The 17,511-nt window shown below is 34.3% G+C and overlaps 1 protein-coding gene across 1 annotated transcript in view; it reads right to left on the reverse strand.

Annotated features, from left to right (window-relative positions):
* SOS2 (SOS Ras/Rho guanine nucleotide exchange factor 2) overlaps positions 1-17,511 on the reverse strand; it is a 105,631-nt gene that overhangs the window by 33,209 nt on the left and 54,911 nt on the right. The window contains exons 8-11 of the mRNA XM_070797385.1: positions 15,712-15,810; positions 3,037-3,164; positions 1,877-2,532; positions 1,390-1,471 (exon numbers count right to left, since the gene is read on the reverse strand). Coding sequence (XP_070653486.1) covers positions 1,390-1,471; positions 1,877-2,532; positions 3,037-3,164; positions 15,712-15,810 — 965 coding nt within the window. The remainder of the gene's footprint in view (positions 1-1,389; positions 1,472-1,876; positions 2,533-3,036; positions 3,165-15,711; positions 15,811-17,511) is intronic.

A 17,511-nucleotide genomic window follows, 5' to 3' on the forward strand; every position in this document is an offset into this window, starting at 1 on the left:
GACCAACGTAGAAAAGGTCAATGGAAAAGATCCAAGAAGACAATCAACAGAGTATGACCTCTTTAAAAACATAACAGAGATACCTTATCTAATCCTATCTTTAATATTTATTTTATTAAAATGAAAGTAAATATGTTTCCACAAATAAATGAATATTAATCCAAAGGAAGTCCCACACTGAATTTTAAATAGTATTTAAAAAACATAACTAAGTGGAAAAAAAAATCAAAGTTTAAAAAAAAAAACACCTTCCCCAACCATAGGAAATGTAGCTATAATATAATAATGGGGCTTCCCTGGTGGCTCAGACAGTGGTGAATCAGCCTGCAATGCAGGAGGCCGGGGTTTGATCCCTGGGTCAGGAAGATCCTCTGGAGAAGGTAATAGGAACCCCAATATTCTTGCCTGGAGAATTCCATGGACAGAGGAGCCTGGTGGGCTACAGTCCGTGGAGTCACAAAGAATCAAACACAACTGAGTGACTAACACTTTCACATAAATAATATAAATAAATAAATATATATATAACATATGTGCATTCCTTATTTTGAACGTGAAAAGGCAACCAAGTAAATCTTCATAGCACATTATACTGACTGAGTCTGGTATAGTTAGCTTCATGGAATAACATAATGATAGAGGTCCAGATAAAAATCTGGTTAAGTTTTAAAATATAAAACAAAATTATGTTGAAGCTCAAATACTACAGTTTAACCTATAAAGCATTTTAAAATACCACTAACATACTCAGTAAAAAAGAAAAAGCCAATTCAAAACTTAATTTTTAAAAATTACTCAATAAAGGAAATCTTAATTTTTTAGGTCTAATAATGATATTGTGATTATGCTTTTAATAAGAATACTTATCTTTTAGAAATACTAATGGAAATAATACTGACAAACATGTTGCCAAGGATTTACTTCAAAATAATCCTGGGACTAGGGTATTCAAATCAACAGGAAAACAGATGAAATACAAGGAGATAATTATTGAAGTTGGATGATTGATAAATGGGGTTTATTAACAGAATATATTTTCTCTTGCGTATGTTTTGAAATTTTTCACAATAAAAAGTTTGTTTTAAAAGTGAAAAGCTTCTTTCAAGGAAGTATTGTTTTATTGCATAGAAAAAATTTCATTAAAATTCATATTTTTTATCCTATAAAAGATTACCACTATAAATTTTGCTAGAATCTGAAAAGATCTGTTATAAACAGGGATTTCAGTAAGTATGCTACTTGAAGAGAATAATAATACTGTGAATTTAATGTTGAATAAATTATGTTCAAAAACTACCTGAGTGCATACTGGGTACCTAGCACTTTGCAAGGTAAAAAAGTTAACTTTTTAAAAAATGTAAAAATAAGTGAAATAAGTATTTTTCTTACCGTTCAATCAGTAAGCTTAGTAATTCCTGTGGTTTACAAAATGAACGATATGTAGTAAGAAAAGTACGAACAAAATTGGGATCTGAAAAGGCAGAGCACAGAACACATTGCATATTCAATTTACTCAGTTTAATTAATTCAAAGTAGCATATTTTGGAGGCCTTCCTTCCTTTCTTTTTTTCCTGGTTCCTCCCACTGTTGCTTTTCCTGCCAATTGTGGTATCTCTTGATAAAGGACTGCTTCTTGATAAAGGGATGTTTTCAAATTCAAGATTCATGAACAAAAAATTTTGATGAATATTTATTAACGAAGTTAACACTATATAGACATTTAATTAGGTATTTATTCCTATTGATTCTGTAGTATTCCTTTTAAATTTTAGAGGCAGTCTATTTTCTTCCTAGGCCCTAAGTGTTTCTGAACAATCTTGAAAAGGTTTTGGATATCCTCTGCCCTATATAACCACTTGTAAAGAGCTCCACATACCTGCGTACATATGATATGTTAGCCTTTCAATTAATTTCACCACAGTTCCTCCTTTAATAATGGGGATTCCACTTCTACTCTGCAAGTTGTCTTCAAAAACAATGTTTTCCTCAGAGTCTTTTACCACAAAACGATACACTTCAGGACTTGGTAATCTCAATGGTTGTTCATTTTCTTCCTTCAATAATACTGAATCTAGCATTCGATCAAGAGTACTACGATACTGAAGGGAAATAAGTGCTGCCATCCAATTATTTTTCTCTTCGGCAGACTTAGCAGCATATATTATGCTGTTTTCATCTTTGGATACTAATTCAAAAGCATGTTTGCACTCACAAGTATCTTCTTTATCACATATTTGTATTTTCCTCATGACAAATTTTTCTTTTAATCTGTATTCTGCACTACTGCATCCTGGAAGGCGTGACTGGCTGTGATTGGGTTTGCAGCTAATCATTAAGCCATCAAAGAGAAAAATATGCCGTTCATGTTTAGCACCAATTCTTGTCAACGGGCCTTCCATAATAAATTCATTACAACACTGTCCAATATCTTTGCCTTCCCATCCATCTATGTTTTTCTGAATTTCATTCATTTTTTTAATAGCCAGGTGCTTGCTTCTTAATTGACGATTATAAAAAGGGCAAACAGGATCCCTAAAAAAAAAAAAAAAACACACACAAAAAACAAGATAAATTTAGCTTACTCAATGGCTAAGCAACCTTAATTGCCTGAAGTATAAACTACTTTAAATCAAGTGACAAAAATATTAAATAACTAAACACTAAATTTTGCACACAGCATTTACTTTCTCCTAACTTTGCCATTAAATAATACATGCTTCAATTTCATTATTCAGAAAGAGAAATCGTAGAGACTTGACATGATTCCTGAGGTCCTAAGAATTGAAATGAAAATAATATTAAATTTCTTATATAAATAATATGTTATTAAATATATCTTTTAAAAATTTTGTTAAATATATCTTAACAATATGACAACACCAATTTTAAAAGGCTAAAGGGCAAAATAAAAATGTAAAACAAAAATATAATTTTCAAGAATGCAACTATCACTGTAAGTAACACTTTAGAAAACCAGACATCAGATATAAGTGAAATACTGCGTAAGCATTCGTATTTTCAACAGTGTGGAATTACCCAGGTCGGCGTCTAGGTGAATACTGCTTGTAAATTCGGTCCATACTACCTTGGAGATTCATGAGAGCAGTAATAGCTTGGTTCAAACATTCTCTGTCTTCATGCTCTTCACTACGTATTTTCAATTGCTAAGAAAAACCAAACAGAAAAATTAAACCTGCATTGTTCAATTCTTTCCCTTTCTCATACTTAGAGGAAGCAGCAACAAACATTATGAACTCTAAAAGAATTTTAAGTATACTTAATAAAAACAACTATAATTTTATATAATTAAGTATACCTCCTGATGCTTCAAAACAGCCCTCTTTCTACATATGCAAATACAATACAAAGTACTATAACCATTACAATCATAAAAAACAAAAAGTAAATTTCCAGGTATTTCCAGAAAATGTCTCGAAAAAGACGTTTTCCAGATATATAAAAATAGTTTAAAATATGCAAAACATGAGGCTTACAAGTTACTTTTATTTGTAACTATGTATAGAGAAAAGATAAATACATACTATTTCACATTCTCTTATGATTAAATTCTTAACTTTTACAGATTTTTAAGAGCTTGCATATTTTTGTTACACAATAAAATCAAGTATGCTAATTTTAGCAATTCAATCTTTCATAAACTTTTCTACAAACAGCATCACAAAAAGATCCAACTGACATTTTTTACAACATAAAATTCAACTATTCTAGTAAACATCAAGAATCCATGAAAATTAATATCCTATCTTACTAATCCTTAGAAATGACACTTATAATAACAAATTACATCATTAATCTTAACAACTCTGGCTTTATTTCATTTAAGCAAAACCTCTAATAGCTCAGTCTCAAAATGGAAGAAAATTCACCTTATAATAAGTAATTCAGACTGGACGATGCTTCAGTGCTTTGACAGAAGAACTCCAAGAGGAGCATTATACAGAGATTATGTAGATATAAATACACATTTATATGAGAATATGGAAAAATTAAAATCGCTTCAGAAAATTTTTTAAAGTTTAAGTCTATTTCATGATCTTAAACTACCTCACTAGAAATTTTGTGATAAATTTTCCTTATACTCCAAGAACAATCTGAAAACCATTCAGCAATGGCTCTTCTTCCTTAGCAAGGAACTGAATGGATGCTGTTTAAGTACTAGGTCCATTACCTTTCACATATACGTCTAGAAATTATTCTCTATATGGAGCACAGACCCATTAGATATTTTTCAAGATACATATAGAAGTCTTGCTATCAAAGATTTGCAATATAAATAATTTAAGTGACTATCATCATCTCCAGATTTAAGAAATAAATTGAAAAGATGAAGGGAAAAAGAGTTAAAAAAAAACCCACCGGTTTAAAAAATGATTAGCACTCGATCACTCTGACTTCTAAAGGTGAAAATTACTACTAAATCACTTCATTTTGCTGTTTGAAAGCTTCTTACAAAAAGATTCTTTTCAGCTCCACTCTAAAATATTTCCCTAATATAGACATTGATGAGACAAAATGCTTAATTACAGATTTTTTATTTTTACTGCTTCTGTTGATCCAAATTTCCAAATTATCACTAATAATGAGGTTCTATCAAAATGAGAACTGCTTTTCAATTTAGGTGTATGAGGACACTAAATTTCTACTGTAAATTTCATCGTAAGGTTGCTCAAACTCTTCCAAGCAAGTGGCCTTATCATTTCTACATATCCATGAATAATTTCAGGCTATCAAAGAGAAATAAAACTTCAGGATGTTTAAAGCATAGGATTTTCCAGTGATATAAGTATACAAAACAATGGCTTTCTTTGGCATAAACACAGTCCAATAATTTGCTAAATAAACATTTCTTGAATTTGGGCAGTAAGATTCAATAAACATCAGATTAATGAAAACCCAAGCTAATTCTCTATAGATATTTGGGAGAACGTATTCTTATCATGATGTAGAAATTACCATACTGAATTACCTTGCATGTAAGTCATGCTCTTTCACATTGATAGTGCTTTCTACATATTTGTCTGTGTTTCTCTTATCTACCTGGTGAATTTAGCCTCTATGATACAGTTCAAATGCCTCCTCCTTAGTAAGCTCTTTCCTTTTTCCTCCCCCTTGAATTTTTTCCTTTGAAATAATATCAAATTTGTAGAAAAGTTATAAAAATAATGTAAGCAACTCTTGTTACTCGGAGTAACCAGTTTTTAACACTTATAAGAATCTCTCTGCATATGCCAGAGACCTGGGTTCGATCCCTGGGTGGGGAAGATCCCCTGGAGGAGATCATGGCAACCCACTCCAGTATTCTTGCCTGGAGAATCCCATGGACAGAGGAACCTGGCGGGCTACAGTCCATAGGGTCACAAAGAGTAGAACATGACTGAGCGACTAACACTACTACTACTACCACAAAGGCTATACCACTCTGTGTGTGAGTGTTATGTGGCATTCTCCTGCTGAACTACCTGAGAGTAGTCTGTGACACAATTCTCTCAGTTCCTTGTTGAGGAAGGTGCTGTGCTTGCTGTGCTTGGTTGCTCAGTTGTGTCTGACTCCTTGTGACCCCATGGACTGTAGCCTGCCAGGCTCCTCTGTCTATGGGGATTCTCCAGGCAAGAATACTGGAGTGAGTAGCCATGCCCTCCTCCAGGGGATCTTTCCAACCCAGGGATCAAACTCAGGTCTCCCGCCATTGCTAAATGGCTCTGAGATTGTTTCTAGAACATCAGGGAAACTCAAATACATCACAAACTATTCTCAAATAGTGTCATTCCCCTTATTCCTTTGATATTTCAGTGTGTCTTAGAACAAAAATTCTTTTACAGTATAGTGATAACTTCAGGAAACTTTTGCTTAATGTCCCAATCCTGTTCTTAGGGCAATCCCACCCACCTCCACCCCACCCCAATACAGGATCCAATCAGTATGCACTTAGTTGTCATGTTTCTATTCTCTCTTTTAATCTGTAATAGTCCCTCAGCATTTGTCTTTTATGGCTCCCTCAATTTAATAACACCAACATACCAGAACAGGATGATAAATTCTAGCATACTCAACACTCATATACATCTTTTTCTAGCTTTCCTAGACAGAGTTGGTAACTCCTGCCTCACTATCCCATAGAATTACTTTTATTAGGCACTTCCTATATTGTAATTATTTATCTGACATTTATCTTCTTTACTAAAACATGAACTCTTTAGCTTGGGGATATATTTTATTCATTTTTAGTACAGTACCCACAAATGGTAGGTACCCAAGAAAGTAATGAGAATGAGTGACTGTTGTATAAATACTTAGAATTTTGTTAAGTGTTTAGACAAATAACAACAATGAACATTTATTAAGCTCTTGATAAAAAGCATTCTGTGCATGCTCTTTTATGCACTGGCTTATTTAATGCTTGTTACAACTCTGTAAGATAGGTACTATCATCATACACATGTCACAGATGAAGAAACTGAGGCACCCAAGATGAATGGCGGAGTCTATATTCAAACCAAGGAACTCAGATTCCATCCTTTTTGCATGCCTCTCTCCAATGACACCGAACACAATTATGCAAAAAACTGGACTATGCCAAACTCTGGTGAATGAATTGAAGGGGATTCCCCTTTATCTTAACCATAAACTGGATAATTACAGTTTAAGAAATAAAATGAAGTGTGCTTTGGGCAAGAGGTCAAAGAGAATAAAAGTGAAAGTGAAAGAAAGTGAAGTCATTCAGTCGTGTCGGACTCTTTGTGACCAGGGACTGTAGCCTATCAGGCTCCTCTGTCCATGGGATTTTCCAAGCAAGAATACTGGAGTGGGTTGCCATTTCCTTCTCCCAAAGAGAATAAATGCCCTTGCAATTTATGCTTAAACTAAGTAGTAAAGGGGAAATAATCTTTCATTAATGTGTACTACCTTATGAATTTGACTGAAGAATATATTCTTTGCTTACCTGATACACTTTTCTCCTTAGTAGCATATATGTGTATTTTGCCTGAGATTTTATACTTTATGTAAGTTTTTTCTTAACTCTAAGACTTCACTGAAACTCTTGAATTTCTATAAACTGCTATATCAATTCGGGATATGAATTCATTTATGTTCAACTCTTTGTGACCCCATGGACTGTACGATTTTCCAGGAAAGAATACTGGAGTGGGTTGCCATTTCCTCCTCCAGGGGATCTTCTGGACCCAAGGATCCAACCTGCGTCTCCTACACTGGCAGGTGAATTCTCACCACCGAGCCATCTGGGAAGCCCATCTATTACAGATATATGTGCCTAAGACAGGAGAAATTATATTAAATTATGAATTTATCTCTAGTTTATCATGCTGGGAGTTCAGTTTAGATGTGAAATAATATATGTGATCAATTCTCTTTTGGTAATAATAAACTTCTCTCTAGATTTTCATAAAAATAGGATTTTAGAAATTTGGTGGGAAATTCACCTCAATAAAACCTGTTACTTCTCTTTATGTGCTTTTTAAAAATGTGCATTATCTTCCTTCAGATATCTTTGAGTGCTGTGTCAGTACTGAAACAGTAAATATTACATAGTAAAATATTCTCACATATTTTTTTCAAGAGCCAGAACATTTCTTTTAATAGACATTATCTCAACTTCTTGATGTTATAAATACACTTAAATACACACACAGGAATTCTTTTTTGTCACTTTCTCTGTAGGTGACAAAGTAATTGTTACATAATGTTAACAATTAGGGAATCTAGATGAAGGGAGCATACTATTTTTGTAACTTTTTCCCTATATTTTTCAAAGTAAAAGGTTAAAAAAAATATTACCTAAAGAAACATTTTCAATTGTTTCACTAAAATATTGGCTTATCGTTCCCAATGAACTTCATTAAAGTTATTAGTAATAGGTATTCCTGTTAAGCTTCAAATTAAGATAAAGTTCTCTTCAGAGGAAAATATTTATTCTTTCCATTACTAAATTTCCAGGGAATGACCAGAGTAAGAGAGGAGAAGAATGTTACTTGGATTTGAAAAAATCAATTCTGAACTGAGAGTTGATATGTTCCTAGTAACAGAAGGATAAACAGATTTTTTTCTTAGAATATAAGAAGTATATTATAAAGATGCTTATAAATCAGGAAATGAATTTGTGATTTCTGTTTCCTCTTACATAAGGGTTGGAATATATATTAAGGAAAGAAATATCTAAAATTTATCTGAGAAAAATAAACAAAATGAAAGTAGTTTATGATTAACCCCAGAGGGGCTTAAATTGGAAAAGAACAAAAAAAGAATCATATTACCTATAACATGAACTTTAAAGTATTGCTAAAAATAATAATAATCCAACAACAAAATAATACTGTTCTACAAGTGTAAAATAATTTTAGGAAAACTATATATGATATCCTATAATTTCTCATTATGTAGTTGTCTTTCTGTCTTCTTATCATAAATTCTGACTCTGGGAAGTAAAACTCAAATAATATTTAAACATTATATCCATAAATAAATCTTCCTTGGTACATGACCAAGGCAAATATTTCAAATTAAAGCTGGCCTAAGACTGCTCCAGGACAGTGTTTTTTATTCCCAAAGGAACATGACAGCCGTAAGTTACACTGGTCGAGCCTTCTTTCCTATGGGTCTCATCCCAAAGTAGGCTCAATATGAAATGAAATTTCTTTCGAATGAGTGCTTGAGCTCAAACAGTATCACAAAAAGATAATCACCAGAATGGGAGACAGTACTGGAAATGACACATTCAAAAGGTTTAATATTAATATTCAGAATATATAAAGAACTCCTATAAAACCACCACAAAAATATTTACAAATAACCCAAATAAAAAGTGGGCAAAGGACTTGAATAGACATTTCTCCAAAGAAGATATATAAATGGTCAAAAAGCAAATAAAAGGATGTTCACTGTCACAAATAGGGAAATACAAGTCAAAACCATGAGATACCATCTCACATCCATCGGGAAGGCTATTATCAAAAAATAAAAATACAGAAAATAACAAGTGCTGGCAAGGAAGTGGAGAAACTGTAAACAGTGTGTGCTATTGGTGGAAATGTAAAAGAGTATAAAGTTACTATGGAATATCATACAGTGCTTCCTCAAAAAATTAAAAACAGAATTACCCTATGATGCAGCAATTTCACTTCTGGCTATATATCCAAAGAATTAAAAACAGTCTTGATGACATATTTGTTCACGGCAGTATTATTTATCATAGCCAAAAAGCAGAAGCAATCCATGTGTCCAACAACACCGGGTGTATAACAATATACTTAACACTACTGAACTATACGCTTAAAATGGTTAAGACAGTAATTTCATGTTTGACCACAATTAAAAAAATAGTAAATTATTATTAAAAGGAACAGTATCACAGTCAGAACAGATATAAAATGTAAAAAGTTATTTCTTATCTGATCATGTGATAATTCTTTTTGCTTATGTCTAGAATTAATCCTTATTTTGGTTTTTCAAAATCTATGTCATAATACACTGAATTATGAAATGAATGGATCCTTTTTTAAAAAAAGAAACAGAATAGAATATAACAGAATATAGGGTGTGAATATATTGCATGAAATGCCGAGTAGCATTTCAAAAACCTTTTTGCTTTGTGTGTGTGTATGGTCGTATAGCATTATCATGATGTTAAATGTATTTCTTACTATGGATCATTCCCACTGTGTAACATACAGACTGATTCCCACAGGACAATAATGCTATAAATAAATGGGTCACTTTTTAGAATACTTAGGCCCTTCTGATCCCACTAAATGAGTCATATAATTACTAAGAATCAGTAGTAAATGTTTCCAAATATGAATGACAGTTGTGCTTATGTTATAATTATATAATTCAATAACTATATAAGCTAAAGAAATATGACTATAAAAATATTTATATAAAAACTCAAATCTAATAACTTTAAAGGCAAGTCATTTTTAAAAGATATAGGGAAGACAAATCATAAAAGTATTGGAAAAATTATAAAAATTTAGATTTCTGCAATCAGATTGCTTTACAAGGATCTTCAAGGTTATGTACCATCTAAAATAAATGGAAAGTAGAAATCATAGAGATACTGTTTGTGACTTAAGTAAGATTCATACTCAAAGAAAAGGTTTTACCCTAAGTCAACAGATTAGCATATAAATATATACAAATGTTCATCTCTAGGGGTTTTGTGTGTGTTTATTAAAATGAGTGTTTATTAAAATGATTATGATTGATAATTAAAATGATTTATGATTCTTCAGTTCATTTTCAATTAACTGACCAACTACTAGTCCTAATCACAGTGGCTAAAAATACTTGGAGTCCAGTAATTAATTGGTAGTAAAAGTAGCTGTGACCTTAGGATGAATCAGGCCATTATAGTCAATGTCCGATTTTAGATTCAGACCTCAGAGATTTTAAAACTAATCATCTAGACAGGGGAAAAATAGTAAGCTTCTATTTTAGTTAACTTCTATTACAGTTAGGTCCATGCTGCTGCTAAGTCGCTTCAGTCATGTCCAACTCTGTGCGACCCCATAGATGGCAGCCCACCAGGCTCCCCTGTCCCTGGGATTCTCCAGGCAAGAACACTGGAGTGGGTTGCCATTTCCTTCTCCAATGCATAAACGTGAAAAGTGAATTTAGGTCCATGAATCAAGGCAAATTGGAAGTGGTCAAACAGGAGATGGCAAGAGTGAACGTTGACATTCCAGGAATCGGTGAACTAAAATGGACTAGAATGGGTGAATTTAACTCAGATGACCATTATATCTACTACTGTGGGCAGGAATCCCTTAGAAGAAATGGAGTAGCCATCATGGTCAACAAAAGAGTCCAAAATGCAGTACTTGGATGCAATCTCAAAAACGACAGAATAATCTCTGTTCGTTTCCAAGGCAAACCATTCAATATCACAGTAATCCAAGCCTATGCCCCACCAGTATGCTGAAGAAGCTGAAGTTGAATGGTTCTATGAAGACCTATAAGACCTTTTAGAATTAACACCCCAAAAAGATGTCCTTTTCATTATAGGGGACTGGAATGCAAAATAGGAAGTCAAGAAACACCTGGAGTAACAGGCAAGTTTGGCCTTGGAATACGGAATGAAGCAGGGCAAAGGCTAACAGACTTTTGTCGAGAGAATGCACTGGTCATAGCAAACACTCTCTTCCAACAACACAAGAGAAGACTCTACACATGGAAATCACCAGATGGTCAACACCGAAATCAGATTGATTATATTCTTTGCAGCCAAAGATGGAGAAGCTCTATACAGTCAGCAAAAACAAGACCAGGAGCTGACTGTGGCTCAGATCATGAACTCCTTATTGCCAAATTCAGACTTAAATTGAAAAAGTAGGGAAAACCACTAGATCATTCAAGTATGACCTAAATCAAATCCCTTATGATTATACAGTGGAAGTGAGAAATAGATTTAAGGGACTACATCTGACAGACAGAGTGTCTGATGAACTATGGATGGAGGTTTCATGACACTGTACAGGAGACAGGGATCAAGACTATCCCCATGGAAAAGAAATGCAAATAACCAAAATGGCTGTCTGGGGAGGACTTACAAATAGCTGTGAAAAGAAGAGAAGTGAAAAGCAAAGGAGAAAAGGAAAGATATAAACATCTGAATGCAGAGTTCCAAAGAATAGCAAGAGATAAGAAAGCCTTCCTCAGTGATCAATGCAAAGAAATAGAGGAAAACAACAGAATGGGAAAGACTAGAGATCTCTTCAAGAAAATTAGAGATACCAAGGGAACACTTCATGTGAAAATGGGCTCCATAAAGGACAGAAATGCTATGGACCTAACAGAAGCAGAAGATATTAAGAAGAGATGGCAAGAATACACAGAACTGTACAAAAAAGATCTTCACAACCCAGATAATCACGATGGTGTGATCACTGACCTAGAGCCAGACATCCTGGAATGTGAAGTCAAGTGGGCCTTAGAAAGCATCACTACGAACAAAGCTAGTGGAGGTGATGGAATTCCAGTTGAGCTATTCCAAATCCTGAAAGATGATGCTGTGAAAGTGCTGCACTCCATATGCCAGGAAATTTGGAAAACTCAGCAGTGGCCACAGGACTGGAAAAGGTCAGTTTTCATTCCAATCCCAAAGAATGGCAATGCCAAAGAATGCTCAAACTACCGCACAATTGCACTCATCTCACACGCTAGTAAAGTAATGCTCAAAATCCTCCAATCAGGCTTCAGCAATATGTGAACCATGAACTTCCAGATGTTCAAGCTGGTTTTAGGAAAGGCAGAGGAACCAGAGATCGAATTGCCAACGTCCGCTGAATCATCGAAAAAGCAAGAGAGTTCCAGAAAAACATGTATTTCTGCTTTATTGACTATGCCAAAGTCTTTGACTGTGTGGATCACAATAAACTGTGGAAAATTCTGAAAAAGAATGGAATACCAGACCGCCTCTTGAGAAACCTACATGCAGGTCAGGAAGTAACAGTTAGAACTGGACATGGAACAACAGACTGGTTTCAAACAGGAAAAGGAGTACGTCAAGGCTGTATATTGTCACCCAGCTTATTTAACTTATATGCAGAGTACATCATGAGAAACGCTGGGCTGGAAGAAGCACAGCTGGAATCAAGATTGCCGGGAGAAATATCAGTAACCTCAGATATGCAGATGATACCACCCTTATGGCAGAAAGTGAAGAGGCACTAAAAAGCCTCTTGATGAAAGTCAAAGAGGAGAGTAAAAAAGTTGGCTTAAAGCTCAACATTCAGAAAACGAAGATTATGGCATCTGGTCCCATTACTTCATGGGAAATCGATGGGGAAACAGTGGAAACAGTGTCAGACTTTATTTTGGGGGGCTCCAAAATCACTGCAGATGGTGACTGCAGCCATGAAATTAAAAGATATTTACTCCTTGGAAGGAAAGTCATGACCAACCTAGAGAGCATATTCAAAAGCAGAGACATTAGTTTGCCAACAAAGGTCCGTCTAGTCAAGGCTATGGTTTTTCCAGTGGTCATGTATGGATGTGAGAGTTGGACTGTGAAGAAAGCTGAGCACTGAAGAATTGATGCTTTTGATCTGTGGTGTTGGAGAAGACTCTTGAGAGTCCCTTGGACTGCAAGGAGATCCAACCAGTCCATTCTAAAGGAGATCAGCCCTGGGTGTTCTCTGGAAGAAATGATGCTAAAGCTGAAACTCCAGTACTTTGGCCACCTCATGTGAAGAGTTGACTCATTGGAAAAGACTCTGATGCTGAGATTGGGGGTAGAAGGAGAAGGGGACGACAGAGGATGAGATGGCTGGTTGGCATCACCGACTCAAAGGACGTGAGTTTGAGTGAACTCCAGGAGTTGGTGATAGACAGGGAGGGCTGGCGTGCTGTGATTCATGGGGTTGCAAAGAGTCAGACACGACTGAGCAACTGAACTGAACTGAATTGACTATAGTTAAGTTGGGATTTTTAAATGTTGGCAAATACTAGAAGGCAACTATAAAACTAATGATGGGACTTCCAATTAGACATGAACATTCTCTAAAAACTTTTAGGAATCTAAATATACATCTGTGGCTGCTAATATATTATTCATGAGAAGCCTACAATCCTTTCTATGAGTTCTTTATGGACCCATTAGTCTCCATGGAGATACACAAAATCAAGTTGCTCATCTATTTGTTTACAAAAGCTAGTGAGCTCCAGTATCACACATTATGGATAGTAAGACTCCATAAAAAAAGAATTCTTGAGGTAGGTATTTACTGTTGTAGTTGTTTAGTCACTAAGTCCTGACTTTTGCAACCCTATGGACTGTAGCCCGCCAGGCTCCACTGTCCATGGAATTTCCGAGGCAAGAATACTGGGGTGGGTTGTCATTGCCTTCTCCAGGGGATCTTCCTCATGAAGGGATCAAACTTACATCTCCTGCCTTGGCAGGCGGATTCTTTACCACTGAGCTACCAGGGTAGCTACCAATACCTGAGCCAAGATATTCATTAGAAATCATCTAAAGATTTCTTTGCCTAGATGTCTACTAAGTTTAGTTATTCTGGCTTTTATTTTAAATATTACTAATGAGTTACATGGAAAAGTTAGAACAGGCTGTCTAAACCAACAACATGGTATAGACACAGTGTCTACATATAGACAAATATAGTATACTCTATATACACAGAGATACAATATCTATATAAAGACTGAATAATAAAGAGAAGCCGCACATGATCTCATTAGTGAAACTCAACTCTCAGAAATATGGAATATATTCAGCTTTAGTTGATGCACAACAGTAAGAAAAACAATCAGAAAAACTGCAAAGACAAGGCCCAGAAGATATTTACAATGGCAGAAGACTTGAACGATCCTATAAAAAGTTATTCAAAAGGCCAATCAACATATGTACAAGCACATTAATAATCAAGAAAATATAAAATAAAACATTAGTTACCATTATAAATAGATCATATAATAGAAAATCTTAAATATGAAAAATGCATAAAGAGAGACATCATGCATTCTGGTAGGAGTATAAACTGTATAATTTTGGAAAATTTTCCACTTTGAAAAACTGCTTGACCTCATCTAATAAATTTGAAAACATACACACCTTATGACCAAGCAATTCTAACCCTGAGTACATACTCTAGAGAAACAAAATCATGTACATGTGTATCAAAAGATAGAAAAAAGAATATCAATAGAAGTGTTATCAATAATAGCAAAAAACTATTGTTCAGCCAGAGAACAATAAATAAATCATGGTTTATTCAAACAATGGAAGAAAATTAAATTAGAAAAACATAAAATAACATCAGTGAATCTTATGTTGTGTGTTAGTTGCTCAGTCATGTACAACTCTTTGTGACCCCATGAACTGTAGCCCACCAGGCTCTATTGTCCATGGGATCAATGAATCTTACAAATATCAATGTAACTTTCAGAGAAGATGACACAAAATACTATAATAATTTGATCTAATTGATAAAAAGCTCAGAAACAGGCTACATATATTTTTACTGACATATACATAGGTGGTCAAACTGTAAAGAAAAGCAAAAAAGTAACTGCCATTACAGTCAGAGCAATAACTTACCTCTGGTGTGCTTGTACATTACATTTATTTATTATAAAGCATGTTTACATTTTTCTCTAAGTATACACCATAATAAAGTTTATACTACATATTAGACCCTTAGAAATTCAGTATATTTTTATGTGTACTGATATTTAAAAACGAGTTCAAGTTTTATCACAATTTTAATTTTTAATTCATTACTTGGGTTCTACCTACTACATTGCATGGGCAAAAGGTATCAACTTTAAACGTGTTTTTCATGACAAGTTATATATGACAGAAGTTTAGAACAATGTTATACATAAAAGTTATTAATTACCTTTATAAAATATGAAGTTAAACCATTGTTGCTGTGTGACTCCAAAAATTAATTTTTAAAAAGTCAACATTTTAATGTTATTACTTTGAGAATTTATATTATCAAGTGATAGATAAAGTAACATTTTCCCCTATCTACAACTTGGAAATTATATGAATATAAAAAATAAAGGCATTTCTCTATGGTCCATGGGAAGTAGGAAAACATTTAAGATATTTTCTTTTTATGAATAAAAACTATTAAAACTATCATCAGAGAAAAAGTTTTTAAGTCTCATAAATCTAAGTATTTCTTTTTGTTCAGAAAACTTTTATCTTACCTTTAATAATTCAAAATAGTGCCAACAATGATATACTGGCACCAGCATAAGGCGTGGAAGGACATAACGAACTGCCTCTTTAAAACCATCAGCGATGGACTGCAAAGTGAAAAGACAAAATAGTATATCTCTGATATAAAGGTTACGTAAACAGCAGTGCCTAACAGAAGTAGTTTTTAAGAATACAAGATACAGGGAACTCTCTGGCAGTCCAGTGGTTAGGACTCGCCACTTTAACTGCTGGATCCTTGGTTTCAATCTCTGGTGGGAGAACTAAGATCCCACAAGCTGCTAGGATCCCAGCAGCTGCACACAACTTAGCAACAACAATAACAATAATAACACCACTAAACAACAATAATAACAACTTATACTAAACAGTAGAAACATTAGGGTACAGATATCTTTAATGGAACTAGTCTCTAGTCTAACCTCATTTGTGTTTTGGGCATGACTTAAAAAAACAAACAAACAAGATAGAGATGTATCAAAACTATAATGAAAGCGTTCTATATTGAAATTGAAGTGCTATAAATCAAGTTTTTTCTTTCTTTAATTTATCAGCTAATTAAATATATACATTTCATCTTTCATGGCTAATATAACTTTAACAATGGTCTTCTCAGCTTTTTCCCCAAAAGTTTTGGGTTCCACATACCATAAAGGAATGCTGAAAAGCTATACATCTTCTCACAGATTTCTATGTCACTTTTACTCAAAATGTTTTAAGTAGTTACAAAGAATGTGTTTGGGGGGATGTGGTACATTGCAGATGTGATTTAAACCTATTTCACAAAACACCGATCAAATACATTTCAGATTTAGCTCATTTAACTTAAGAAAAATGCTGCTTAATTGATACAGCCGATCTTCACTGTCAAAGTAAACAGCCAGATCACATTAAATTTCCACAACAGGTCTGACTTCACTCTTAAATTGAAATACACAAGTTAATACCACAGTCTTCAGTACAGGAAGCACTTGAAAGAAACTATAACTGCTTCTAACATAGCATGTTCAAGTATGAGAGCTTTACAAGCCTCCCCTCTCCTTTATCATAATGGAATCAGTGAATTAAAATGGATGAGAATGGGTGAATTTAATTCAGATGACCATTATATCTACTACTGTGGGCAAGAATCCCTTAGAAGAAATGGAGTAGCCATCACAGTCAACAAGAGTCCAAAATGCAGTTCTTGGCTGCAACCTTAAAAAACAACAGAATGATCTCAGTTTGTTTCTAAGGCAAACCATTCAACATTCCAAGTCTATGCCCCAGCCACCAAAACCGAAGAAGCTGAAGGTAATCAGAAGACCTAGAAGACCTCCTAGAACTAACAAAAAAAACAGATGTCCTTTTCATCATAAGGGATTGGAATGCAAAAGTAGGAAGTCAAGAGATACCTGGAGTAACAGGCAAGTTTGGCCTTGGAGTACAAAATGAAGCAGGGCAAAAAGACTAACAGATTTCTGCCAGGAGAACTCACTGGTCATAGTGAACACCCTTTTTCAACAATACAAGAGATCACTTTACACATGGACATCACCAAATGGTCAATACTGAAATCAGATTGACTACAGTGTACCGGAAAATGGAAAAGCTGTATACAGTCAGCAAAAACAAGACCGGGAGCTGCCTGTGGCTCAGATCATCAGCTCCTCATAGCAAAATTCAGGCTTAAACTAAAGAAAGCAGAGAAAACCACTAGGCCAGTCAGGTATGACTTAAATAAAATCCTCTATGAATACACAGGGGAGGTAATGAAAAGAGATTCACGGTATTAGATCTAAATATCAAGG

This window comes from Bos indicus, chromosome 10 (assembly GCF_029378745.1).
Source record: "Bos indicus isolate NIAB-ARS_2022 breed Sahiwal x Tharparkar chromosome 10, NIAB-ARS_B.indTharparkar_mat_pri_1.0, whole genome shotgun sequence".
NCBI classification, from domain to species: Eukaryota; Metazoa; Chordata; class Mammalia; order Artiodactyla; family Bovidae; genus Bos; species Bos indicus.